This window comes from Ursus americanus, chromosome 16 (assembly GCF_024610735.1).
Source record: "Ursus americanus isolate L20-20 chromosome 16, mUrsAme1.1.p, whole genome shotgun sequence".
NCBI lineage: Eukaryota > Metazoa > Chordata > Mammalia > Carnivora > Ursidae > Ursus > Ursus americanus.
The window spans coordinates 49391546-49416891 of record NC_142142.1 but is presented as its reverse complement, the minus strand read 5'-3'; the positions used below and the strand labels follow the sequence as shown (position 1 = coordinate 49416891).

Here is a 25346-nt window from a genome sequence, read left to right as displayed (position 1 = left end):
GAGTGAAGTTACTCTTGCTGTGAGCTCAGGGGAAGGGGTGTACCCCAATTTCAGTATGGGGCGGGGTGGTCAAAGACCCCGCCTATTTTCAACCCCGGAACCTCCTCCCCTCTGTGTCGTCCTCTTGACCTCCTCTAAGAGCTTGAGCCCCGGGCTGGCCAAGCCCCGCCCAGCGCGGGTGCGGCTCCTTTAAGGGCGGGTGGGGGCGGGGCGCCGGCCGTGTTGTCAGTGTCAGCTTTGCGCACGCAGCCCTTCCGGAGCCGGTGCCGGTCCGCGAGCCCCCACGTCTCTGCAGACGAGTCCCCGCCCGGGTCCGGGAGGGCCCGCGCCGTGGGAGGAGTCGGGCGCTGGCCGGAGACTAACCCAGGTCAGACTGCTGGACCAACCAAAGAGGGAATCGGACCGCGCAGAGAGGGACCCCGGCGTCGCGACTCCCCAGGAGTCCTCTCATCGATCTCTGGCACCCGCTAGTTCCGGACACCCAGCCCCGCAGAGCCCCCGAGCCCGCGCTCTCAGCCCCGGGGGAGCCCGCCCCCGCCCCGCGGCCAGCCCGGGCCATGCTCCCCCGGGGCAGCGGCTGAGCCCGAGCCGGGGCCGGGATCGGAGCCCGCGCGGAGCATGGATCCGGGCTGGGGGCAGCAGGACGTGGGCTGGGCGGCCCTGCTGATCCTCTTCGCCGCCTCGCTGCTCACGGTGTTTGGCTGGCTGCTACAGTATGCCCGGGGCTTGTGGTTGGCGCGGGCCCGCGGGGGCCGGGGGCCGGGACCCGCCTTAGCTGCCGAGCCCGGGGGCTCCCTGCGGGAGCTGGGCGTGTGGCGCTCGCTGCTGCGGCTGCGGCCGACTCGGGCCGGCGCCCCCGAGGAGCCAGGCGTCCGGGGCCTCCTGGCATCGCTCTTCGCTTTCAAGTCTTTCCGAGAGAACTGGCAACGGGCTTGGGTGCGAGCGCTGAACGAGCAGGCCTGCAGGGACGGGGTGAGTTGGACAGGAGGATCTAAGTGGTCCCCTCTCTCAGCCTTTCCTTCCAGGGGCGGGACGGAGGGACTGCTTATGCCTGGAGGGCCAGATGGGGGTGGGGATCAACTGGAGAACCCTATGGCTTCTCTTCCCCTCCAGGATTAGAGAAAAGGGTGCAGGTGAGGCTGGAGGTTGTAGAAATCTAACTATGTCCCAAATCCTCTATTCTGTGGTGGAGGTACTCTCTGGCTCCAAACCCAAGCACAAGTTGCTGTTCTCATAGCAACGCTAATCCCTGGGCCTGAGGGCACTTCCGTGTAGCCTGGGTGCTGGTCGTGTTGGAGGAACGGGGATAGAAGGGAAACAGGTGCACCTGCAGAAGGAATTTGCCTGGTCCTCATGCCACCACACCCAGTTAATATTTCATGTCCCAAATCCCTGGTTTGATCAGAGAGATAGATCCCCCAAGGAGCCTGAATTACTCCCCCCCCCCCCACAAGCCTTTAGTAATTTCACTGATACAGACTAACACACCCTTCTTTTTGCTGACATGCAGCATTTTATTAGGAAAAGGTGTTAAGGTGGAGAGCAGATTGACGGTCCATGCCCTTCTCAGTAGATGAGCCTGGAGCTGCCCCTTGAGGGTCAGTCACAAACCAGCCCAGCCTACTTCCTCCCATTGCACCATGGGCATCTGGTCTCCCAGGAAGTAGGGCAGGAAGCGTGGTCATAAGACTGAGGTGGGGTGGAAGGTAGGGGCCTCCCTGTCATGGGGCCCTCTCCCATCCTGGCCCAGTAATCTCTCTTCGCCCTCACCGTCTATCAGCCCCCTGCCCAGAGGGTTCTCCTGCTCCAGCTCCAGCTCCAGCTCCCACTAGGGCTTTACTAGCTCCCCAGATGCCTGGAAGCAGAAGTGGCCACACGAGAAGTTGCTCATTCTCCTCTGTCCAGCTAGCCAGCAGAAAGCCAGACGGCATCTATTAGTCTACATCTTGAACTCCTCCCTCCACCCGTTCTTCCTGTACCTTGTCCTTGGGTCAGGAGCGACTCCTCAGGACAGCTGACTCAGCTGGACATTGGCCTCCCTTGCAGGGGGTGGGGAGATTGGGGTTCCAAGCATCCATCTCCCCATCTCCCTGGGCCTGGCCTTTAAATAAGCCAGCGACAGGAGCAGAGAAGTTGGTATTCCCTGCTTTGCCAGGCGCATGAGCCCTGTGAATTTGTTTCCTCCCATCCCAAGATGCAAGGAAGGGCTGCCAGCTCAATTTGTGGCCCCTCCTCAATTCTTCTTCCCATCCTGTTCTCTGGATGGGGGTTCAGTAGGCTGTTTCCACTGCTGTGTAAGAATTAGGAAGCTCTTTCAAGACCTAAGCTAAGCAGCTTTCTGGTGCCTAATACCACCCTGCTGTCTGCCTTGCGGAATTAGCTAGGCCCCTGGACCCTTGAGCCCTCTGAGCTTGCTTTTCCTTCCAGTCCCTCTGGTGAAGTTCCCCAAGGCCATGCTGAGCTAGTCTTCAACCCCAACAATATGGATGGGGTCATACCCTTGAGTCTCCACATCCTATTTATCTGGAAGAAGCCTTAGCCTCATTTTTTCAGCTCTTGTCTTGAATAAGTGGCCCTACTACTTTTACCTTAGCTCAGGCTCTCTCCCCAGTTATATGTATGTACCAACCAACACCTTTATTATTTTTTTCTATGCACACCTTTCTTTGGGGATAGGTTGGGGGATGAAGAGGAAGGTGAGGGGAGAAGAGGGAGGCTCCTGGTAATTCTAGGAGAAATCTAGGGTCTTCCACTCAAGGTGATCTGATCTTTGATGTGGTCTAGCTCCACGGTTCTCCCTAGGAACTGCAGGCCCCGGAGGGGTGTGGTTCTAGGGGAACACTTCCTGTCCTAAAGCCCTGAGCCAAGGAGAGGCCAGAGCCAGCCTGCAGCTGAGGCCTCCGCAGTGCCAGGGCCCAGCCAGCAACTGAGCAGGCCAGCCCTGGGGGGCAGCTCTAGAGACCTGATCCTGTGTCCACATTACTCCCTCAGAGTTCCATCCAAATCGCCTTTGAGGAGGTGCCCCAAGTCCCACCCAGAGCCAGCATTAGTCATGTGACCTGCGTAGACCAATCGGACCGCACCATGGTAAGGGTTTGATGGGCACTGCCTTCTACAGGGCCTGACTGAGGGGGGCTGATCCCAAGAGTTCCTTTAAGTCTGAGGGCTCTTGACCTGGAGTCTCTGAATGCCTCTGGGATCCAAGGACTGGCTTCAGGAGGTCTGAGAGTCACATTCAAGTTACATGCGAAATGTAGCACGTGTGTATATCTGCATTTTTCTGGAGACAGGAGTCTTTGGCTTTTGTTTATTTCTTCTATGGGCTTGTGACCCCAAAGAAGTGAAGTCCCAAGGAAAAGCAAGCGGGGAGGGATCTTTGTAGGACAGAGCAAAGCAGGGTTGAGCCCCCGTCCTCCGCGCCTGACCCTCCTTGCCTCTGTGCCTCACTGGTCTCAGGTGCTGCGTTGCCAGCTCTCTGCTGAGGAGATGATGTTCCCAGTTTCTGTGACCCAGCAGTCCCCCGCTGCCGTCTCCATGGAGACCTACCACGTCACTCTGACACTGCCACCAACACAGGTGGAGGGGGATATGGGAAACCGAGTTGGGTAGGGGGCGGTTCAAGGCCTCAGCCTTGCAGTTGGGTTCCTCTCCGGGACGGAATTGGGGAAAGGAGGGTCCTGGGGAGTAGGGAGTCGTTGGAGGCATGAGGCAAATCAACCCAGCCCCTTTGTCCGTTCCCCCCCAGTTGGAAGTCAGCCTGGAGGAAATCCCTGATGAGGGGCTGCTCGTGTCCTGGGCCTTTACTGATCGCCCAGACCTCAGCCTGACGGTGCTTCCCAAGCTGCAGGCCAGGGAGGTAAGGGGGCAGGGCGGGGAGGAAGAGGCAGAGCAGGGAGGTGATGCAGAGCTGGGGGCCCCACCTCATTGTTCTCCTCTTCGCGATGCAGAGAGGTGAGGAGCAGGTGGAGCTCTCCACCATTGAAGAATTGATTGAAGACGCCATTGTCAGCACCCAGCCGGCCATGATGGTCAACCTCAGGGCCTGCTCTGCGCCTGGAGGCCTGGTAAGTAGGCCCTCAAAGCAAATAGTTTGTAACTGGACCATCCCAGTGTTCTATGTTGGGATTCCTGTTCTTTTTACCTCCTTCTGCTCTTAGGTACCCAGTGAGAAGCCGCCCATGGTGCCCCAGGCACAGCCAGCCATCTCCCGACCTACCCGGTTATTCCTACGGCAGCTTCGAGCATCTCACCTGGGAAGCGAGTTGGAAGGTGAGAGCCAGAAGCAGCGGGGGGACTGCCAAGGCTCTGGGTGCAGGAGCTCCCTGCCCTTCTGCCAAGGGTGTGGCTTCTTTTATTCCTCGGTGGCTTCAGATCTTTGATCTGAGCATCGTCTAATTTCTGGCTCCTCCCAGGCACTGGGGAACTGTGCTGTGTAGCTGAGCTCGACAACCCGGTGCAACAGAAGTGGACCAAGCCCATGAGCGCTGGTCCCGAGATGGAGTGGACTGAGGACCTGGCCCTGTAAGGAGTGACTCCTCCACCCCCACCCCTGCTCTCATGGGCAGACTGAGGATCAAACCCGTCTAGCATAGCCCTGGCATGAATCAGCCCTGCTGTCAGTAAACTCTTGTGTGAGCCCTGATTGTATGCCAGGCCCTGGCCTAGGTCCTGGGGATACAAACGTGACCAAGATACACCCCCACCCCGAGTTGATTGCAGGCTCCAGGCAGAGGCAGAGGTACATAAAGAAGATGGGATAAGGGCTCCAGTCAAGACTTACACAAAGTGCCGTGGGCATGCTTAGGTGGGGGAGAATAATTCCCACACGGAAATAAAGGTCAGAGTAGGCTTCGTGGAGGAGGTGGCATTTAAACCACACCTGAGAGGAAGAATAGGATTTCAACAGTGTGACAGAAAAATGTTTTTGGCAGAGGAAACAGCCTGAGCAAAGGGAAGGGGGTGGTTTGACATAGAGAGAGAGACGGGGAGGGCAAGACTAGGGAGGATCCATGCCCAGCATCCCGAGCAGAGCCCTGTCCCATTCTCTTGGGAAGAGAACATATTTGTTTGTTTAATTTTGTAAAGTCTTATTTATTTAAGTAATCTCTATACCCAACGTGGGGCTCCAGCTCATGACCCCGACATCAGCAGTTACATGCCTTTCCGGGTGCCCCAGGAAGAGAGAGTATTTGGAGGGCAGGAGCTAATCTGATTGGAGTCCTTGTTCCATCTTATTTATATACATCTCTGCATGCCTCTGGCCTGTGATCAGTTTGAGAGTGGGTTTGGTTCGCTAATCTTCCCCCTTCCCTGCCCCACCTCGTCTTGGCCGCAGGGATCTGGGCCCCCAGAGCCGGGAGCTGAGCCTCAAATTGGTGAGGAGTAGCAGCTGTGGAGACAGTGAGTATGGGGCAGGAAGGAGCACCTCTGGGTGGGTGCTGAGTGGGGCCTGGTTATGGGCCCAGCTCACAATGCTGTCGCTTTCCCCAGCTGAACTCTTGGGCCAGATCACACTATCTGTGGGCCCCCCTTCCAGACCTCTCTCCCGAAGACAGGTATGCCCGCTCACCCCTGGGCCGGGGAAAGCCCTGGGACCGGCGGCCACCATGGCAGTAGAGGTGAGAAGCTGAGCCTTGGGGGAAGATGGGAGGACACCAGGGAAGGGCAGTCTTTGAGGCGCCGCCTCTTTGGTCTTCCCCCCCTTTCGGCAGCTTCAGTATGAGGAGGGCTCCCCCCGGAACCTGGGCACTCCCACTCCTTCCACTCCACGCCCCAGCATCACACCCACCAAGAAGATTGAGCTAGACCGGACCATCATGCCTGATGGCACCATTGTGACCACAGTCACCACCGTCCAGTCCCGGCCCCGTGTAGAAGGGAAATTAGGTAAAGAGAAGGGAGCCCAGTCCGAGCCAGGGGCCCCTGGCTGCAGACCCGTGTGGGACAGGGAAGGGCAAGGGAAGCCCTAATTCCAGCTCCTCCTGTTTTCCAGCCACAACTTCCTCATCATCTTTGTCTCTCAGACCTCCCCTTACATCCCTCCTTTTCCCCACTGTTTGTTTCCCGCTGCGATCCTGGGGATCCTGGGGATCCTGGGTCTGCCGAACTCTCGCCTTTCTACCTCCCCCTGTTCCCCGCTGTCTTTTCACAGGTCTCCTGCTGGCCCTTTCCCCAGCCCCAACTGCCTAGTTGTCCCTCCCTCTACTCTCAACCTTCTAGCACCCTTGGGATCCACCAACAAACCCACTGGCCTCTGTGATAGTTGTCTTACTCCCAGGGGCCCTCCATGACATTCCTCCCATCTTTGGGGGTCCCACGGGATTCCTCCTGCCCCCAGGGGACCCTTATGCCATCTCTTTGCACTCTCAGCATCTTCATGGCCTCTCCCCACACCCTACACCCCCATTGGTTCCTGTGGTGTCTTTTTGCCCCCCTGGCATCTTACTAATCACCCGTGTGATTAACTGTCCCTTAGTCACCCCTGCCCTTGGAGTCAGCCAAAGCCTGCATCTCAATAAAGACAGTAGGGGGTGGGGGCCACTTTAAGGCACCTCCCAGCTCACTGACCCTCCCCCACCCACCAGACTCCCCCTCCCGCTCCCCGTCCAAGGTGGAGGTGACCGAGAAGACGACAACTGTGCTGAGTGAGAGCAGCGGCCCCAGCAGCGCCTCCCACAGCAGCAGCCGTGAGTGGGGGATCGGGAAGTGTGGGTGTCAGTGGGCATGGGGGCCCCAGCGTCAAAAAACCATTTTGCGTGGGACCCAGGAGCCAGGGAGGAGTCAGGTTATCCATCCTCTGTACCCCCCCAGCAGGGGAGAGCCACCTTTCCAACGGCTTGGACCCTGTAGCAGAGACAGCGATCCGCCAGCTCACTGAGCCCAGCGGGCGTGCAGCCAAAAAGACACCCACCAAGCGTAGCACTCTTATCATCTCTGGCGTTTCCAAGGTAACATGGCTTTGAGGAGAGAAGCTGGGATAGGGAGAAAGCCCTGATGGGTCACTCCCGCCCATTAAAACGGGTCCCTCCTGCCAGGTGCCCATTGCTCAGGACGAGTTGGCACTATCTCTGGGCTATGCGGCATCCCTGGACGCCTCAATGCAGGATGACACAGGAACCAGTGGAGGTCCCTCCTCACCGCCCTCAGACCCACCAGCCATGTCCCCAGGACCCCTTGATGCCCTCTCTAGCCCCACCAGCGTCCAGGAAGCAGATGAGACAACACGTTCGGACATTTCTGAGAGGCCATCTGTGGATGACGTTGAGTCGGAAACAGGGTCTACTGGTGCACTGGAGACCCGCAGCCTCAAGGATCACAAAGGTAGGGAAACATTGGCAGCACCCCCTCCTCTTCTTTCATGCACAGTATCAGGACCTGGGTCCTACTGGACACTTAGGGGAATGGGATTCTCAACCCAGTTTGCCGTTTCCTTCCTCCGCTAAGGGATCCCCAGAGTTGCCAGCCTATTTCAGCCAAGCCAGAGTGGAGAAGGGGGACTTACTGCCTAGGGTCCTCCCCTGGATCTGACAGGCGCCAGTGACAGGGAGGGATTCCAGAGTATTTCCCTTTACCTCCACTTTTCTTCCTTCCTGGGTCTAAGCATATATCTTCTTTCCTATTGTCTGTGGTTTTTTTTTTTTTTTCTTTATCCCCCTTCCATTCTGTACTCTCTTCCTTATAAGAAATTCTACCCCAGGTCAACTCTAGGAGTGTCCTTCTAGCAGCGACATGGCTGGCCCATGGATGGTCGTGGTGCTTTTCTAACTTTTAAGGATGAGGGGCTTGCCCCCACACATTTTTATCCCTCTGCCGACGAGTCTATCAACCACAAATGTATTTAACTGTGACTTAAGCCTGCATCACTTCTTGGGATAATGAGATTCCTAAGCCCAAAGCCTGCTATGTAAGCACTCTTCTCATTATGTTGGTCCTGAATTTACCTCCTTGAGGTTTTCCAGCTGCCCTGCTTCCTGCTCACATCCTGGAATTTGGTCGACGAGTCAGTGCTCACCCACCTTGTCCTTCCATGATTTTATGGACTTTTAGGAATACCCTCTGCTCAGACTTTGGCTTTCCGTAGTGGAGGCCCGGTTGTCAGTCTGGCCTCGCAGAGCAGCAGCCCCGTGACGTTGCTGCTCAGTGGCAGTAGTCAGGAGTGCCCACAGAATCCCAGGAGACCGCCATTTTTTCCTCAGGAAAGATAAAGGCATGTTTTGTCTCTACTTTCTTTCCTAAGGAAGCCTGGCTTTTAGGCAAAGGAACTGGTTCTGTTCTGTATCTTCGACTCCTCCATGCTTGGTCCTTTCTCTGCTCCCCACCTCACCCCACGCCTACCGTGCCCCTCTCTCTGCCTCAGCCTCCCCTCTTCCCCCACAGTGAGTTTCCTGCGCAGTGGCACCAAGCTTATCTTCCGCCGGAGGCCTCGACAGAAGGAAGCTGGTTTGAGCCAATCACACGATGACCTCTCCAACACGACGGCCACACCCAGTGTCCGAAAGAAGGCTGGCAGCTTTTCTCGCCGCCTTATCAAGCGCTTTTCCTTCAAATCCAAACCCAAGGCCAATGGCAATCCCAGCCCCCAGCTCTGAGGGCCCTTCTCACCTCCTGAGCTAGGAGAGGGCAGGAGTCCTCTCAGCCCGCCCCCCACATCCTCTTCCATTCTCCTTCCTGGATTCCCAACAGCCTGGGCCAGGGAAGCCCTCTGGGTTCCAGGAAGCCCTGTCCACCCTGGGCTGTGGGGCCAGTTGGAAGGGTACTTGCAGCGGGAAGCACGAGAGAGGCAGGCACCCGTTGCTGAGGACACAGAGGAGGGAGTGGGTGGCTGGGAGTAAGAGGAGGGCTCTGTCCTGGCACGTGTGGGCATTCCTCAGAACCGGTTGCCTGCTGTTGACATTGGCCCCTCAGAGGAGTCCCAGGGTGCTCAGCTCCTCAGCTGGTCCTTCCTCCCCTATTTATTCTCTTTTCTATTTATATGTGTGATCCAGGACCCTCAGTGAACAGATGAGAGAGGGCATCTCTCCCAGGTGACCCTTCTTTCCTGTCCCAGGAGGGTAGGCAATTAATTCCCTTTGGGACAGGACTCCCATGTCTCCCTCAGGTCCCTACTCCGACCAGCACCAGTGTCTGCCTCTGGGGACATTGGCAGCTCACAGAAAGCCGGGCCGGTGCCCTGGATGGGGGGCAGGTACTCCCCACCTCCCTGCCTCCCCTCCTGCTCCTCATCCCTCCCTCCCCTTTATTACTGTTTTTGTACTTGATGCCTTCTCCGTGAGCAGTGGCTCTGTTGGAAGGAGGGAGCCAGGAGCTGGGTGGAAGCCGTCCCCAGAGAAATGGCTTCAGGGGCTTTATTAAAGACTGTGATGATGATGGAGCAAGAGCGGGGCTACACCTCTGTGTGTTGGGAGATGATGATGTCCATTGCTGTGTGATGGCTTGGAATTTAATTTATTAAATTAAAGTCAAATTGGAGTTTATAAACTGGACAACGGGTTATCCTTTGAGAGGTGTGTGAGCAGCAAGGCTGTGGTGGGTCAGAGGGCCCAGATAGTGAGGTGGGGTCAACGACACACATACCGGGTCTGCTAAGAAGTGCCTGCAGGGAAGGAGGGACGTGTAGAGATCGGATGGGAGAATGTGTCTTTGAAGGGTGAAGTCGCAGCCAAAAATGTCAGAGAAAAAAAAAGTCAATCGGACTCATACAGGCATCTTCATTCCCCTTTCTTGAATAGGCTGCTCCTTCCAGGTTATAATGGAATCCTAAGCATGGACTCTGGATCTAGATGGCCTTGATTTGAGTCTAAGCTCCTCTAATGACCTGAGTGACCTCGGGCAAGTTATGTTACCACAGAGTGCCTCAGTTTTTTCATCTGTAAAATGGGAACTGTGATAGTAGCTTTGAGTTGGTTGTGGCTGAGAAGTGAATGTGTAAAGTGCTTACAGTTCTGCTGGCATATGGTCAGTGCTGCATAAGTGCTAACTGTTGCCTCAGAAGAGACAGATTGGGAGGGGGAAGTCTTATAAGGGTTTCAACATACTGAAGTCTTTCATTCCTAAATTTGGGTAGGTTTCAGGGAGTTACAGATACTAGCAAAATCTACACCCCTGGTTCCGGTTCTGTGGGACCTTACCCAGGATCTGAACCAGGTAAGCTGTTGCAGGATGTCAGACAGAGCCCTGGACCAGGGACAGAAAGCCTGAGTGTGCCACAGACACACCAAGTGACCTTGGAACAGACCACTTCTCCTTTCTGGACCTCCACTTCCTCATCCCTAAAATGAAGAGTGGCCTAGATAATCATTCAGGTCACTTCCAGCCTTGCCATTCTGACTGACTTACATCACAGAGGGTTTAAGGCACATGCCTTTGGGTAGGCAGCATGGAACTGTCGATATTTTCTATGTCCTGTCCATACTAGTCACAGAATATAGGATTTTTATTTTTATTTATTTATTTATTTATTTATTTATTTATTTATTTAATTTGAGAGAGAGAGAGAGAGTGAGCATCAGCAGGGTGAGGGGCAGAGGGATGAACAGGGAGCCAGACTCGGGGCTCGATCCCAGGACTTGCCCTGAGCTGAAGGCAGATGTTTAACCAACTGAGCCACCCAGGTGCCCCAGAATATAGGATATTTAGTAAGAGTGTCAGAGTATGGATGTTTGGTTAATTTGTATATAGTGATATGCTCAGCTCTAGGTCATGAAAACTCAGAGATTTGCCAAGCTGTTTCCCCTGATCTGAGAAGTGCAACTCTTTTTTTTTTTTTTAAGATTTTATTTATTTATTTGAGAGAGAGAAAGAGGGAGCACAAGAGGGGGGAGGGGCAGAGGGAGAAGCAGACTCCCTGCCAAGCAGGGACACAAATGCGGGACTCAATCCTGGGACTCCAGGATCATGAACTAAGCCAAAGGGAAGTGGCTCAACCAACTGAACCACCCAGGTGCCCAAAAGTGCAACTCTTAATGGCTCACAGAGGAGCAGCTTATTTACCAAGATGCCAGGTAGCCAAACACACTGATCTTGAAGGTTTACAAGAAACTTTTGTTGATGGGAGGGGAAGTGGTCAGATCTCCACTGGACCTGTGAATTGTGTGGATGGTAACTGGAAGTTGTACTCAGCTCCTAGTGCTGAGCTGGCCAGAGCTCAATGGAATCACATAGTTCATGGTAAAGAACTGGATCACAGTGGAAACAGGTTTTTTAAAAATGAATATACAAGACATACAAAACACCATTTGACCGACTTTATCCATTTTACACTTTGAGAGCCACAGCTTTTGATGAGTCTGAATTATGCTTTGTTTTTGTGGCAGCTTTTAAAGGACAAATCTCAGGATGTGTCTGAATTATCCAACCAAAACCATAGCTTGTTTTCAAGAGAAGCAGATTGAGATGGAAGTAAATAATGCTAGACAGCAAGATGTGGTCTTGGGGCACCTGGGTGGCTCAGTCGTTAAGCGTCTGCCTTTGGCTCAGGTCATGATCCCAGGGTCCTGGGATCGAGTCTCTCGGTGTGTCTCTCTCTGTCAAATAAATAAAATCTTAAAAAAAAAAAAAAAAAAAAAAAGATGTGGTCTCAAATTTTGGGGACATGTGTGGATCCCAGAGCTGTCCTGAAATTTTTGCTCTGTAAAAATTGTTTTGAGTCTACGTAGCTCTGTGAATGAATTTTTTTTCTTCATGAAATTGCTAAATTAAAGCTAAGAACCGGGGCGTCTGGATGGCGCAGTCATTAAGCATCTGCCTTTGGCTCAGGGCGTGATCCCGGCGTTCTGGGATCGAGCCCCACATCAGGCTCCTCCGCTGGGAGCCTGCTTCTTCCTCTCCCACTCCCCCTGCTTGTGTTCCCTCTCTCGCTGGCCGTCTCTCTCTGTGTCAAATAAATAAACAAAATCTTTAAAAAAATAAATAAATAAAGCTAAGAACCATCTTCAGTGGCGTAAATCTGAATTAAAAGGTTAGCATTTTGTGTATAACTGTGCTTTTGAAGGGATGAAGTTGATAAAATATATTTTTGTTACTTCTGAATTATATTTTTAAAAACCTGATTTTAAAATAGGGACACCGCTGCAATTCACGGTTGATAACAAACTTCATGCATAAATTTTTTTATGCACAAATTTCTGATTTTACTGACTTTGTCATTTTTAACAGCATTTTTTATTTATATCGAACATTTAAAGTGTTTTTTGATTATATGAATCATATAGGCTTATTTTTAGGTTAGAAAAATGTAACAATAAATCTCAACCTCAATGAACTTTACTAAGGTACATTATTTAACAAATATTTCTTGAACCCTTTATGTTTCAGCCACTAGGCTAAGTGATGGAGTCATAAAGTTGAAGAGCACACACAATCCCTGCCTTCCCTTACTGGAAGACTTCTTGGGAAAAGAAGCATTTTCACTGAGACCAGAAGAATGAGTAGAAGTCAATCAAATACATGTCAGAGGGGGAGAAGGGGGAAGATGGCACCAGGCAGAGCAACAGCAAGTACAAGGCAGGAAAGGTAAAAGGCGGCTAGGTATGGTGAAGAAACTGAAAGAAACTCTGGTCTGGAGAAAAGAAAGTGAGGGCAAGAAGGACTAAAGACACGGTTGAAGTATGCAGGACTCAGATGCCAAAGGGTCTAAGAAAGCCTCAGTAAGGTTTGGGGTTTTTGCCTCGAGGCCACAGAAGGCCTTGAAGTGTTGAAAGCAGGGTGGTGGTTTAATCAGATCTCCGTGGAGAATGGCTTGCAGGGAAGCAAGAGTGCACGCAATGGAACCAGATAGTGTAGACATCCGGCTGGACGTCGTTAACAGACTACCGAGGGGGCGGCAGAGGATGGGGGGTGAATTTGAGAGCTCCTGTGTTTAAGGAGGTAAAATTCACAGGACGTGGCGGAGGATCGTAGGTAACAGATGAGGGAGGAATCAAGGAGGACTACCGGGTTTCTGACTTGAAGGAGTGGATGGATAACATGGCTGTTCACTGAGCCTCGGAAGAGGAGAGGTGGTGGGGGAAACAGAAGATGGCACAGGAATACCGATATTTAAGAAAATCAGAGTAAGAGGGTGAAGGATAAGGTAGGACTCCAGTTTGGGTCGAGAGGGGTTGACTGCTCCGCACACGCAGCCTTCCGCGCAGCGGTCACCGCCTCCTGCTCCTCCTCCCTGCGCTCGCCGGCAGCTAACGCAGTAAGCCACTCGAGGAAGGAGAGACCCCACTCGGCGTACCGCTCGAGCCCCGCGCAGGCCCAGTGGGTGCCGAGCGCGGAGCCTGCGCAGTCGGAGGAATTCGGGGCCTTGGGATCGAAGCCCGCGCCTCTCCTGCAACCCCGCGGCGCCAGCAACTATACCTACCCCGCAGTCCGCCGGTCCTCAGTCCCGCCCCTTCCGTATTTTGGTCGCGCACGGGTTCCGTCAGTCGCAGCGGCCATTGGCTGTTAGAGGGATCTGAGAGCGGCGATTGGCTCTCGCTGGCCGTCGCTCAAGCGCCCTTCCGGAGACTGTCCGAGGTGGGAAGAGCTGGCGAGAGCCGGCAGCAGAGGGGCGGTAAGCTGGTTTCAGGGCTTCCCCTGGCTGCGTCGGGGTGCGCTCTGAGCAGGCTGCCGGGGTCAGGCTCTTCTTTAGTCGCCTTGGCGAGGCTTCCTCTGGCAGCTCGGCCACGTCGGTCTGCCTGGCGCCTGCAGTGCCCCCGGCCCCTAACCCCGACTCGAACCTCCTTGCTTTCTCGTCCGGGGCTTCGCTGCTGCTGAGACATGGTCACCGCCATGCCTTAGTGGGGGAAGGACTCCAGGACGCCAGCGGAGCTGCGAGGGAGAGGTTTTACCTGCCGGGACGATCTCCTTCTGTCCGAATTCTACCGGTGTCTGAGGAGCCCGGGTGCCGCCGCTTACGGCAAGCTTCCCCGCCTCGCCTGTGCACTGGGATTTCTTTCTGTCCTGACTTCCCTCATCGGCGCTTTGTTTTGGCGGTTGTCTTCACACGTCGGAGTCATCTTTTCGGCCAAATTGTGAGTCCTTAGGTGGTTCAGGACATAGGTCCTTCCTTTTCTTGAATATCGTTCAGGATTAATTCAGTGACTTGCGTTAAAATATATACTCTTAAGTATTTGCTGATTGCTTCTTACTGTGATTCCAGATGAAGTGTTAGGGATTCCGCCGGTTGTCCTTTTGTTGACTTTTTTGTAGAATTGTGCTTAGATTGTCTCACCCTCAGAAGCAAGGATACAAATAGCTAACACTTGTTGAGTTCTGGCGGGGTGTTAGGCTGAGCATTTTAATATCCATTATCTAGTTTAGTCTATAAATCAATTCAGTGAGGCAGGCATAATGATTCCCCTGCTGCATGGGAAACTGAGTCTTAAGTAACTTGCAGGAGGTCGCACAGCTAGTAAATGTTGGAGCTTTCTAACCAGGTTTGTTGAATCCATCACCAGGTGTGATATTAGCATTCCATTTACATTTAAAAAAAACAGGTTCAAAGAAGCTAGGTTATTTATCCAAAAAGTAAAGTAATAAGTTATAGGTTCACTTAAACATTAAAAGAGCTTGTACGAAGATGTGCTGGCCCTGAAGTTAGAACTGAATGGGCCACAGGCCAGGCTTTCTAGGAGCTCACAGTTTATTGGAGGAACCTGACAGAATAACTAACTTAATAAAACGTGTTTGGGGTATTGTGTATACAAATACGAGGTCAATGGGGAGGAAGGAATCAGACAAAGAGAGATAAGATGGCAGGTGTAGGAGGAAAGTGGAGCCGAATTCCGTGGCTTTGAATTCCGTCTCCATCACTTCCTAGCTTTGCAGCCTTGGGTACGTTACTTAACCTGTCAGGACCCGTTACCTCATTTGTGAAGTGGGATGATAATACCTCAGTTGTATTAATGAGTTTTTATACATATAGGACACTTAGAACAGTGCTTTGCCTACCGTAGATACTTAATAAATGTTATATTACTCTAGGCAGGGTAAAATAATTGAGACAGGAAACTTGAACTCAGGTTTTCTGACAGCTAGTCCAGTGCCCTCTCCAGTATACAAAGTGCCTCACTGTATTCCTTGCCTACAGAAAGAGGAGTGGTGACCGGATAGTCACTGACCCGCAGCTCCCCAGGGTAGAGACAAGCAGGGCACGGAAAGAAAGAATCCTGGCGGACAGTGAAAGAGGGGTTCAGGGAGCTTTGCCTGAGTTTCAGGTCATTCTAGATATCTAGATACCTAGATAGCCCACCTCCTGGGCCTTACCCAGTCCAACAACAGGTATATGTTTAGTGTATTTGTGCTCAGCACCATGCTGGACACAGTTTAGGGACACAGATGGGCGTGATATGGTTCCTGCTCAGAAGCAGCTAATATTGTCCAGTTGCACGAATGAGAATAGAACACATCAAATGACCATGGGCAGCATACAAATAGGGTTGAGATTTTCTGGTGTTAGCTATGCCAGACACAGAACCGAGAGACAAGAGTAATCCGAGGGGCAAGTAGTTTAGGAAGGCTTGTGTGATCACATCCTGACACTGAGTGTCTGAATAGTGCAGAGTTCTGTGCTAATGCTGGGAATGGGAAGGGAAGGGGCGATGGTCCCTGCTCAGAGAAGCTCCTAGTCTGGGGGAGACAGACGTTCCAGTCCATTGTAACAGCGCTGTAACGAAGCTGTAGACAGTGCTGAAGGGACAGCAGGTGGATTTTCCAGCTGTACCTGGATGAATTGGGAAAGGACTCACCAAGGAAGGGACGCTGGGCTGGAGGGTAGGTAGAAGTTTCTCAGGCAGAGAGTTTCAGGAGAATGTAATGTGTTTAGGGATAAAGATCATTGAATCAGAGAGGAAGAGGAATGAATGGACAGGAGAGGAAACCAGAGAAGCAGCATGGTGTGAACAAGGAAGAGCATGACCTTCGGGTTAGAGTCAGGGTGCTCTTGCATCAAATGAAATGAAGTTTGGGAGAGGGCTCACCACAGGTCTGACTCATGGGAGGCCTTCAGTCGTGGTAGTTTCCTTACCCAGTTCCTGGAGAAGTAAGTTGAGGCCAGTTGGAGAAGAGCCTTGTGTGCAGTTCTAAGTGGACTCGATCCTATAGGCAGGAGAGAGAGGAGGTTTGGGATGTTATATCTGACTTAGGAAGGCTTTCCCTACTTTTCCTACGCCAACATCATAAAAATAGTCAGCATTTTTTCCTAATGGGGTTCACTGTGAGTCTAGGGCAGCCCTGCAGCCCCATGTATACCCCAGAGTGTCAAAGGTGACTGGCTTCTTCTCAGAGGGGAGGCAGAAGCTGTGGGTGAAAAAAGGGTTTCTCTGATGACCAGTTAGGTACAGTAGGTTCTTGTACTTACAGACATGAAGGATTTCATGTATTTAGTATTTTCTCTGGTTTTTTTCCCTGTCAGTATGTAGTAAGTATTTTTCAGAGCTCCCACCTCTCTCAGGTAGACCAGTGCCCTGCTCCCTTCCAGGGCCCACTGCGGTAGAGGCAGCAGCAACTGGGGAGCATCATCCAGGACATTCAAGGGGCAGAGTCAAGGCCTCTTAGTGTTTTCTCTTGCCCCAGAACTTTTGCTTTCAGTGTTGTCCTCTGTCATTCTAATGTAACGAGGGAAACTATTCCTTGATTGTTCCACAAACCCTGCTCTTGGAACTTCCTGCATCAGAACTGGGGTGCTGAGGTAAAAGGGCAGATTTCTAGATCCTGAATCGGAACCTCTAGAGAAGGGGCTGGAGCACTCTGCATTTGTGTGTGTATTAAAGATGGAGAACACGCAGTTTCTTATTTAGCTTTCTTCAACAGATATTTATTACAGGCCTCAGCATGCCTAACGCTGTGAATACCTAAGGTACGGTATCAACTGGATAGATACGGTTTCTTATGTTCAAATGGAATCTACATTTGGCCCTTGAATGACATGGGGGTTGGGGATGCCAACCCTCATGGAGTCAAAAATCCACGTGTAACTTTTTTTTTTCTTATTTTCTTTTTTTGGGGGGGTTATTTTTTAAAAGGTTTTATTTATTTGACAGAGAGAGAGCGAGCACACAAGGAGGGAGAGCAGAAAGCAGAGGGAGAAGGAGAAGGAGGCTCCCCACTGAGCACATAGCCCAACGTGGGGCTTGATCCCAGGGATCATGACCTGAGCTGAACTGAGCCACCCAGGTGCCCCTGTTTTGGGGTATTTTTTTAAAGGTTTTATTTTTAAGTAATCTCTACACCCAACATGGGGCTAGAACCTACAACCCTGAGGTCAAGATTGCATGCTCCACTGACTGAGCCAGCCAGGAGCCCCTAATTTGTAACTTTTGATTCCCCTCAGACTTAACTATTAATAGCCCTACTGTTGACCGGAAGCCTTACCAGCAACATAAACAGTTGATTAACATGTTTTGTATGTTAAATGTACTGTGTGCTATATTCGTACAATAAAGTAAGCTAGAGAAAAAAATGTTATTAAGGAAATCATGAGAGGAAATACGTTTATAGTACTGGACTGTATTTATCGATACTGTAAGTTCATGTGGCCTCTTCATAAGGTGAATTGTCAGTACCTACATCAATATTGTCTTACATGAAACAAAACACTGCAGATGTTACACGTATTACTAACACTAGACATCAAAAATGAAAAGATAATGTACAGTCTGTGTGTGTAAGCTTTGATAAATTTTAACTTAAAAAATTTTTTTAAAATAATCTACGCCCAACGTGGGACTCGAACTCATGACCCCGAGATCGAGTTACGTGCTCCACCGATTGAGTCAGCCAGGTGCCCTGATGAGTTTTAATTTTTATAATAGATATGTGTATATTTATGGTAGTAAATGATAAATAAAAGATAATAAATAGTAAATAATAAATAGTAAATGATAGACTAGTATTTAATCATGACATACCTTTTTCCAAATTCTTTAGGTATGTCTAGACTACACAGTTCATCTGTGAATTTTTTCAAATTGTTGCAAACCTCCAAAAAGTTTTCCAGTGTACTCGAAAAGTATTGAAAAACTGCATATAAGTGGATCCGCCCAGTTCGAATGGCTATTGTTCAGGGTCACCTCGATATTTTAGTCTAGAGGATGTTAGGGGAGTGGTGAGTAGCCACTGGATAGGTTAGGCAAAGGCGGATTGTATGATGGGTTAAAATTTGGGCAGGGACTTAGGATGGGATGCAGTAAGAGATAAAGCGCTTCTGGGCTCATCCCCAAGCTGCATGGGTTAGAAGGAATGCGGACTTTGGAGTCAGCCTGACCTGACCCTGCCACCCCACTAGTGTGTGGCCTTGAGCAAACCAGTTAACCTCTCTGCACCTGAAGTTCTTATCTGTAAATGAAGTTAAAAATAGTACTTCCTTCATTGGGTGGTGTTGGTAATTCAGTGACATCAGGTAATGTGCTTAGTGTGGTGCTTGACCTCCAGTAAGTGTGAAGTTAAAGGGTTTTGCTCCCCGCGTTTCGAAGCTGAGGATGTTGAGGATTAGAAGGGTGAAGTTACTTGGCCATGGTCACACAGCTCACAGGTGGTGGATGCAGGCGTCTGGATTTGAAGTCTGGTCCTTGTCCAAAGCTATCTCTTTGAACCTGCGCACACTGTTCTGCATCCCATCGGAATAATTAATTCCTTCTCGGCCCGTGGCTCTGAAGCTTCATGAGAAATCGGCTGTTCAAGTTCTTAGCTCAGTGCCTGGCACACACTCAATAATGTTAGTGTGTGTTTTCCCTTCGCGAGAACACCAGACAGCTTCCAGAGGTTTGAGGAACTGAACTGGAGTAGCAGTTTCTCATGGGTCACAGGAAAAACGCCTACTGGTTCTTGGCAGGCTTTGCAGCCGTTCACCCCCAGTGGCACTTGGTGGAATCCTTGCAGCTCTGGATTTCTTCCTCCTCTAGGGTGAAGGCCATGCCGCCCCCGGGGAAAGTTCCCCGAAAGGAGAACCTGGGGCTGCAGTGTGAGTGGGGGTCCTGCTCCTTTGTGTGCTCGGCCATGGAGGAGTTCTGCGAGCACGTCACTCAGCACCTGCAGCAGCACCTGCATGGCTCCGGGGAGGAAGAGGAGGAGGAGGAGGACCCACTTGGTAAGGGACCAGGACAGGAAGGGAAAAGAGCTCAAGGAAGGTGGAAAATCTGACTTGTCCGATTGTGCCGTTTTTGTTTATAAAAACATTGTAGACACTTTATAGAAAACGGATTCACCAGGGTATGTGGAACGAATCTGCCAGCCTGCCATCAAAAGGCAGTTACTGACAGTACTTTAGCGAACATTCTTTTGATGTCTTTCTGCATATATACATATGTTAGATAAAGATGATTTTATTTTTTAAGAAGGATCATATTGGACAAGCTGTCAACAGCCTGCTTTTCTGATTCTCTGGTAATGCTTCTCGATTTTTTCTTTACTGCAACTACCAGTTAGGAATACATTTTACATCCCAACCCCATACACAGAAGTTAAAAAAATACTTGAAACAATCCTTGCCTTTATTAAATGCTCTCTGAAGTGTTCTGTCTTGTTCTTTTCCATTAAAAAAAGGGGTGCCTGGCTGGCTCATGAGTGGAACACGCGACTCTTGATCTCAGGGTCGTGAGTTCAAGCCCCACGTTGGGCATGGAGCCTTCTTTAAAAAAAAAATAGGCTTGCAATCCCCTGAGTTGATTTCTCTAGTCACTAATAGGTCATGACACAGTTTAAAGAACTCTGTTCTATAGAAAGTATGGCGGCAGCTCTCTTTCCCCTACCTCAAATTCTGTTTTACGTCTAGTGACTATGAACTTTAAGTAATAGTTTCAAAAGTCAAGTAATATATGTACAAAAGAGAAATTAGGGTGTGTGTGTGTGTATATTATATATATATATATATATATATACATATATATATATATATATATATTTTTTTTTTAAGTAGGCTCCATGCTGGGCATGGAGATCTCATAACCATGAGATCAAGACCTGAGCCAAGGGGCGCCTGGGTGGCACTCCGGTTAAGCGTCTGCCTTCGGCTCAGGGCGTGATCCCGGCATTCTGGGATCGAGCCCCACATCAGGCTCCTCCTCTATGAGCCTGCTTCTTCCTCTCCCACTCCCCCTGCTTGTGTTCCCTCTCTCGCTGGCTGTCTCTATCTCTGTTAAATAAATAAATAAAATCTTTAAAAAAAAAAAAAAAAAGACCTGAGCCAAGATAAGAGTTGGGCACTCCACCAGCTGAACCACCCAGGCGCCTCCTGTATTTTTTAAAGTACCTACTTTTTATTTTATTTATTTTATTTTTTAAAGATTTTATTTATTTATTTGACAGAGATAGACACAGCCAGCGAGAGAGGGAACACAAGCAGGGGGAGTGGGAGAGGAAGAAGCAGGCTCATAGCGGAGGAGCCTGATGTGGGGCTCGATCTCATAACGCCGGGGATCACGCCCTGACCCATAACGCTGGGGATCACGCCGTGAGCTGAAGGCAGACGCTTAACGACTGCACCACCCAGGCGCCCCCTAAAGTACCTACTTTTTAAGACAAGTAAACCCCTGTAAAGAATTGAAAATGTGCTTGGAGAGAGCTGCTTGAGAGCTAGGCAGTGGACTGTAGCAGTTGATGGTTTTCCCAGAAATGACAGGTCTTGGGCAGAATATGGGGGAAAAAAGAAGGACTGTGGTCTGAAGGAAGGTGTGGGAGGTGTCCCAGGCTGGAAGAGAGCTTCAGAAACCCGGAGCCACTAACGCCTGCGAGCCACACCTGCCATCTGCAAGTTTTTGGCACTGGGCCTTGCACACACCCTTCCCTCTGCCTCGACTACACTTCTCCTTCTGTTTACAGTTTACAGATGACTCGTCCTTCACGTCTCAACACAGGGACACTTCCGAGTCATCCCTGTCCACATCAAATGACCTCTGTTGGATTATGTTATAGTACCCAGACCCCGGCCCCCCTCACAGAACTCGTGACTCACTGCAGCTTTATATTTACACGTGTGATTACTGGATTAATGTTTTTTCTCCATGACTGAACGCTGTTGTGAGGGCTAGGACTGGCACTCTTTACTTGTTATATCCCAAGTGCCTCGTGCACAATTGGTGGTGGTTAAATGCTGGTATTTGCCAAATGATCTCCTGGTAATCGGGTCAGAGTCCAGCCTCCTCTCTCGCTGCTAAGTGCTATAGGTGGGAGAGCTGAGCTTTGCGAAGTATCAGACTCTTACCTCTAAACCCCTTTCTGCAGAGGAAGAATTCTCCTGCTTGTGGCAGGAGTGTGGCTTTTGTTCTATGGACAGTTCGGCTGACCTCATCCGCCATGTCTACTTCCACTGCTACCACACCAAGCTGAAGCAGTGGGGGCTGCAGGCCCTGCAGAGCCAGGCCGACCTCAGCCCCTGCATCCTGGACTTTCAGAGCCGCAACATCATCCCTGACATCCCTGACCACTTCCTTTGTCTCTGGGAGCACTGCGAGGTCAGCGGGCAGTGCTGTGAATAGGGGTGGAAGGAAGTTGGGGATCTTAGCTCATGATGCCTTGACCCTTTCAGGGATGCCCTGTGTATGCCAGGTTCCTGCTGGCATCTCATTTCTGGGTAGCTCCCTTGCTCAAACTTGCACGTCCCCGCCAACTTAATTTGGGAGACAGCCAAGGAGTCCCCCTTGGACACTTAGGGGTAAAAGTCCCTCTACCCATCCTCAGTCCTTACCTCAAGTTGCTCCTGGCACAGAGTTCCTTTGACAATCCTGAGTGGTTCTATCGGCACGTGGAAGCGCACAGCCTGTGCTGTGAATACCAGGCAGTCGGCAAGGACAACCATGTGGTGCTGTGTGGCTGGAAAGGTAGGGCTGCTCCTTAATTTCTGGCCTTTAAAGAACACCTGGGGTTGCTAAGGGCCTAGGGCAGCTAGGTATGGGCCCAGTCCCATGGGGTAAGTTTAGCCGCTGCCTGGAGACTTGGTGGTCTGTGGCTGGAGCCTGACTGGGCCTTCCTTCCCAGGCTGTACCTGCACCTTCAAGGACTGCCGGAAGCTTCGAGAGCACCTCCGCAGCCATACCCAGGAGAAGGTGGTGGCCTGCCCCACTTGTGGGGGCATGTTTGCCAACAACACCAAGTTTTTAGATCACATTCGTCGCCAGACCTCATTGGAGCGTAAGCAGTCCGAGAGGAAGGGGAGTGGGTGCAGGCTGTCCTGCTTGGGGTGGGGGTTAAGGGCGTGTTCCCAGGAGAGGGGGCCACTGAAGGCATCTGCAGCTTGGCTACATATGTCCTTAGGGCTCAGTCACCTGCTACACCCTTGGCTGCCCGAGAGTCTGTAGATTTTACTTTAGTGCTTTTACCGTGTGCCCTGTCTCTTTTCCCAGTGAATCCTCACAGCCCCATGAGGTGTGCTGCTTATCCCCCTTTTTGCAGACGAAGAAACTGAGTCTCAGGTTAAATCACTTACCTGAGGTTGCACAGCTAGTTAGGGGTCAAGCAGGGATTCTAATTCAGGTTCTCGACTCCTAAGTCCTGTGCTCCTTCAGTGGTACTGTGTCCATCCCAGTTCTTAAGCTCCCCCTTTCCTTGGGTGGGTCCCCTCTCCCGGGCTTGCTCTCCTCTCTGCGCCTCCCCGCCATCCCCCGCAGCCCACCGTGTCTTCTGCCTGCCCCACCCCAGAGCAACGCTTCCAGTGCTCTCACTGTTCCAAGAGATTTGCCACGGAGCGGCTCTTGCGGGACCATATGCGTAACCACGGTGAGTAGCCAGAGCCCCCAAGCTCCTGGCCCTCCCTCCAGGTTTCCGCCAGGCTTCAGATCACAGCCCCCTCTCTGCTCCTCTCAGTGAATCACTATAAGTGCCCTCTGTGTGATATGACCTGTCCACTGCCATCCTCCCTCCGAAACCACATGCGCTTTCGCCACAGCGAGGACCGGCCCTTCAAGTGTGACTGTTGTGACTACAGGTAAGGGGAACCGGGGGCTGGAAATCAGAGAACTCACAGTCCGGTGTCCGCTATGCCCTCCAGCCCCTCCTGACCTCTCCCTGCAGCTGCAAGAATCTGATTGACCTGCGGAAGCACCTGGATACCCACAGCAAGGAGCCAGCCTACAGGTGTGATTTTGAGAACTGCAGCTTCAGTGCGCGGTCCCTCTGCTCTGTCAAGTCCCATTACCGAAAAGTGCATGAAGTGAGTGCGGCTGTCGGTGGGAGAGGGCTGGCAGAGGTGCGGGGGGCCCAGCATGAGGAGCTGGCCTCACTCTCCTCCCCTCCCCATCAGGGAGACTCAGAGCCGAGGTACAAGTGTCACGTGTGTGACAAATGCTTCACGAGGGGCAACAACCTCACTGTGCATCTTCGTGAGAAGCACCAGTTCAAGTGGCCCTCCGGGCACCCCCGTTTTCGGTATGTCTCTCAACCCTACCCTCTAGATACACAGACCTTCCCCCCCCACCGCCACAGTACCTTTTCAACAAGTTAAAAACCTTGAATTTGGGGTGCCTGGGTGGCTCAGTCGATGAAGCGTCTGCCTTCGGCTCCGGTCCTGGGATCCAGCCCCTCCTTGGGCTCCCTGCTCAGCGGGGAGTCTGCTTCTCACTCCTTTGCTCAGCTCCTCTCCCTTTGCCCCTCTTCCCACTTGTGTTTTCTCTCTCTCAAATAAATACATAAAATCTTAAAAAAAAATTTTTTTTTTAATTTGATGGTACTCCACCATCTCCATTGAGGCTCGAGGAGCCCTGAAAACAAAGTGGCAGGGCAAAATAACTTTTTTGATTTTTGAATGTGGTGCCAAAGGCCTGCAGCCAGAACCACAACTTGAGCCTAAGGTCCTAGTCCGTAGCTCCACGGCCATCTCATAAATCCTGTGACACCCCCACTGTCCGGCACAGATCATTTCTTTTTCCCACCCCCCTCCCTCTCTCTCTCCCCCAAGTTCCTACATACAGTTTTCTATTTTGAGTAATGCTCCTTCCCTCTTGTCTTCTACATATTCTCATAAAGACCTTTTTGGTGTCCAGCTCCTTTCACTTAAAATCCCAGGGCCTGTCCCATCCCTCATGTCTGTCCCTTACCTTGCCGCTCTCCGGGACGTTCTGCACCCCCCCCCCCCCCCCGTGCGTGCTTGCTGCCCCGTGTGCTCCTGCTTCACCAGGTACAAGGAGCATGAAGATGGCTACATGCGGCTGCAGCTGGTTCGCTATGAGAGTGTGGAGCTGACACAGCAGCTGCTGCGGCGGCCGCAGGAGGGCTCGGGCCTGGGAGCGTCACTGAACGAGAGCAGCCTGCAGGGCATCATTCTCGAAGCAGTGCCAGGGGAGCTGGTACCCCAGGAGGAGGCTGAGGAGGAAGTGGAGGGCGGGAGCAGTGAGGGGACAGGCCTCTCAGCCTCTCAGGACACTCCCAGCCCCGTCATCCATGTGGTGAATCAGACCAACGCCCAAGGCGAGCAAGAGATTGTCTACTATGTGCTGTCCGAAGCCCCAGGAGAGCCCCCCCCAGCCCCTGAGCCCCCCTCAGGGGACATCATGGAAAAGCTTCAGGGAATAGCTGAGGAGCCAGAAGTCCGGATGCTGTGAAGGCTGCGGAGCCTGACCCTTTTCCCCGCAGGCCCTGGGGTTTGAGCCAGGCTGGTGGCTATGCCCCTCGTGGGCAGCCCCTGCCAATGGAGGCCTTTAGGAGTGGTGCTGAGAGCAGTGCGGTGCACTGTGGACCCGGCTCGCATCATGCAGTGGACTCTAAAGACTTCCCTTTTCTGCCAGACCACCTGTGGTGGGGATCCTGAGGAGTTTGGATTCCTGGAGGGGGCGACCCTGGTCGTGTGTGTTCCTGTAGAGGGGCTAGTATCGGGCTTGCCCATAACCCTCTAGTTATGCTGAAACGGTGACTAAAATCCTTTGTCAGCTTGTACCCATTCCCATCTTTAGGGGTCCTTAGGTCCAGGGATGCCGTGTAACTGGTCCCTGCGAGGGCCTTTTCCTCACAACCAGCCAAGGCAGTGTGCGCCAGGCAGTCCTTTCCCTCCGAGGGCTCCTACAACCCCAAGGACCTTCCTGGTTATCCTCAGGGATGGGAGTGGAGGCACTGAGTGTGTGTGTAACCGTTGTTTTGGTAATAAAAGAAACACTTGGCTGTTACGCATTTCTTCCCTATGTCTGCTGGCCGTTGACTAGACAGTGAGGAGATGCAGCTGCCCAGAAGAGGAGCTGAATAGTTAGGCTTGTTCTTCTAGTGACTGAGGTTCATTTTTAACTTTCCTCTTGTTCCCCTCCCTCCACCCGCTTGGTGAAACTTCTCCACTTCTCGGAGCATCTACCGTCTCCATGGAGGTCCCGTGAGTGGGCAGAAGTAGCGCTCTAGGATGCACGCGCGCGGGGCTCATCAGGAAGGGAGAACACCTGGCCACAGCCACCCCTCTGAGTCCTGCTTAG

The 25346-nt window shown here is 51.9% G+C and overlaps 2 protein-coding genes across 3 annotated transcripts; both read left to right on the top strand.

The window, feature by feature from the left end:
- The first annotated feature begins 222 nt into the window (after positions 1-222).
- Positions 223-11929, top strand: C2CD2L (C2CD2 like). Of its 2 annotated transcripts, none has more exons than XM_045797959.2 (14): positions 223-972; positions 2992-3087; positions 3457-3576; positions 3746-3856; positions 3948-4064; positions 4158-4269; positions 4413-4521; positions 5336-5400; positions 5491-5618; positions 5712-5886; positions 6585-6686; positions 6814-6947; positions 7035-7320; positions 8377-11929. In XM_045797959.2, the coding sequence occupies exons 1-14, from the start codon at positions 619-621 to the stop codon at positions 8586-8588; spliced, it is 2121 nt and encodes a 706-aa protein (XP_045653915.1). In that variant the 5' UTR covers positions 223-618; the 3' UTR covers positions 8589-11929. The 2 variants fall into 2 exon arrangements, with proteins under 2 accessions (XP_045653915.1, XP_045653914.1); XM_045797958.2 differs by having other exon boundaries at positions 6811-6947.
- A 1540-nt stretch (positions 11930-13469) lies between these two features.
- On the top strand, positions 13470-25052 carry HINFP (histone H4 transcription factor). Its single transcript, XM_045797960.2, has 10 exons — positions 13470-13997; positions 18867-19051; positions 21184-21413; positions 21668-21779; positions 21937-22089; positions 22597-22674; positions 22762-22882; positions 22969-23107; positions 23198-23322; positions 24071-25052. The coding sequence occupies exons 2-10, from the start codon at positions 18877-18879 to the stop codon at positions 24492-24494; spliced, it is 1557 nt and encodes a 518-aa protein (XP_045653916.1). The 5' UTR covers positions 13470-13997; positions 18867-18876; the 3' UTR covers positions 24495-25052.
- The last annotated feature ends 294 nt before the right edge of the window (positions 25053-25346 follow it).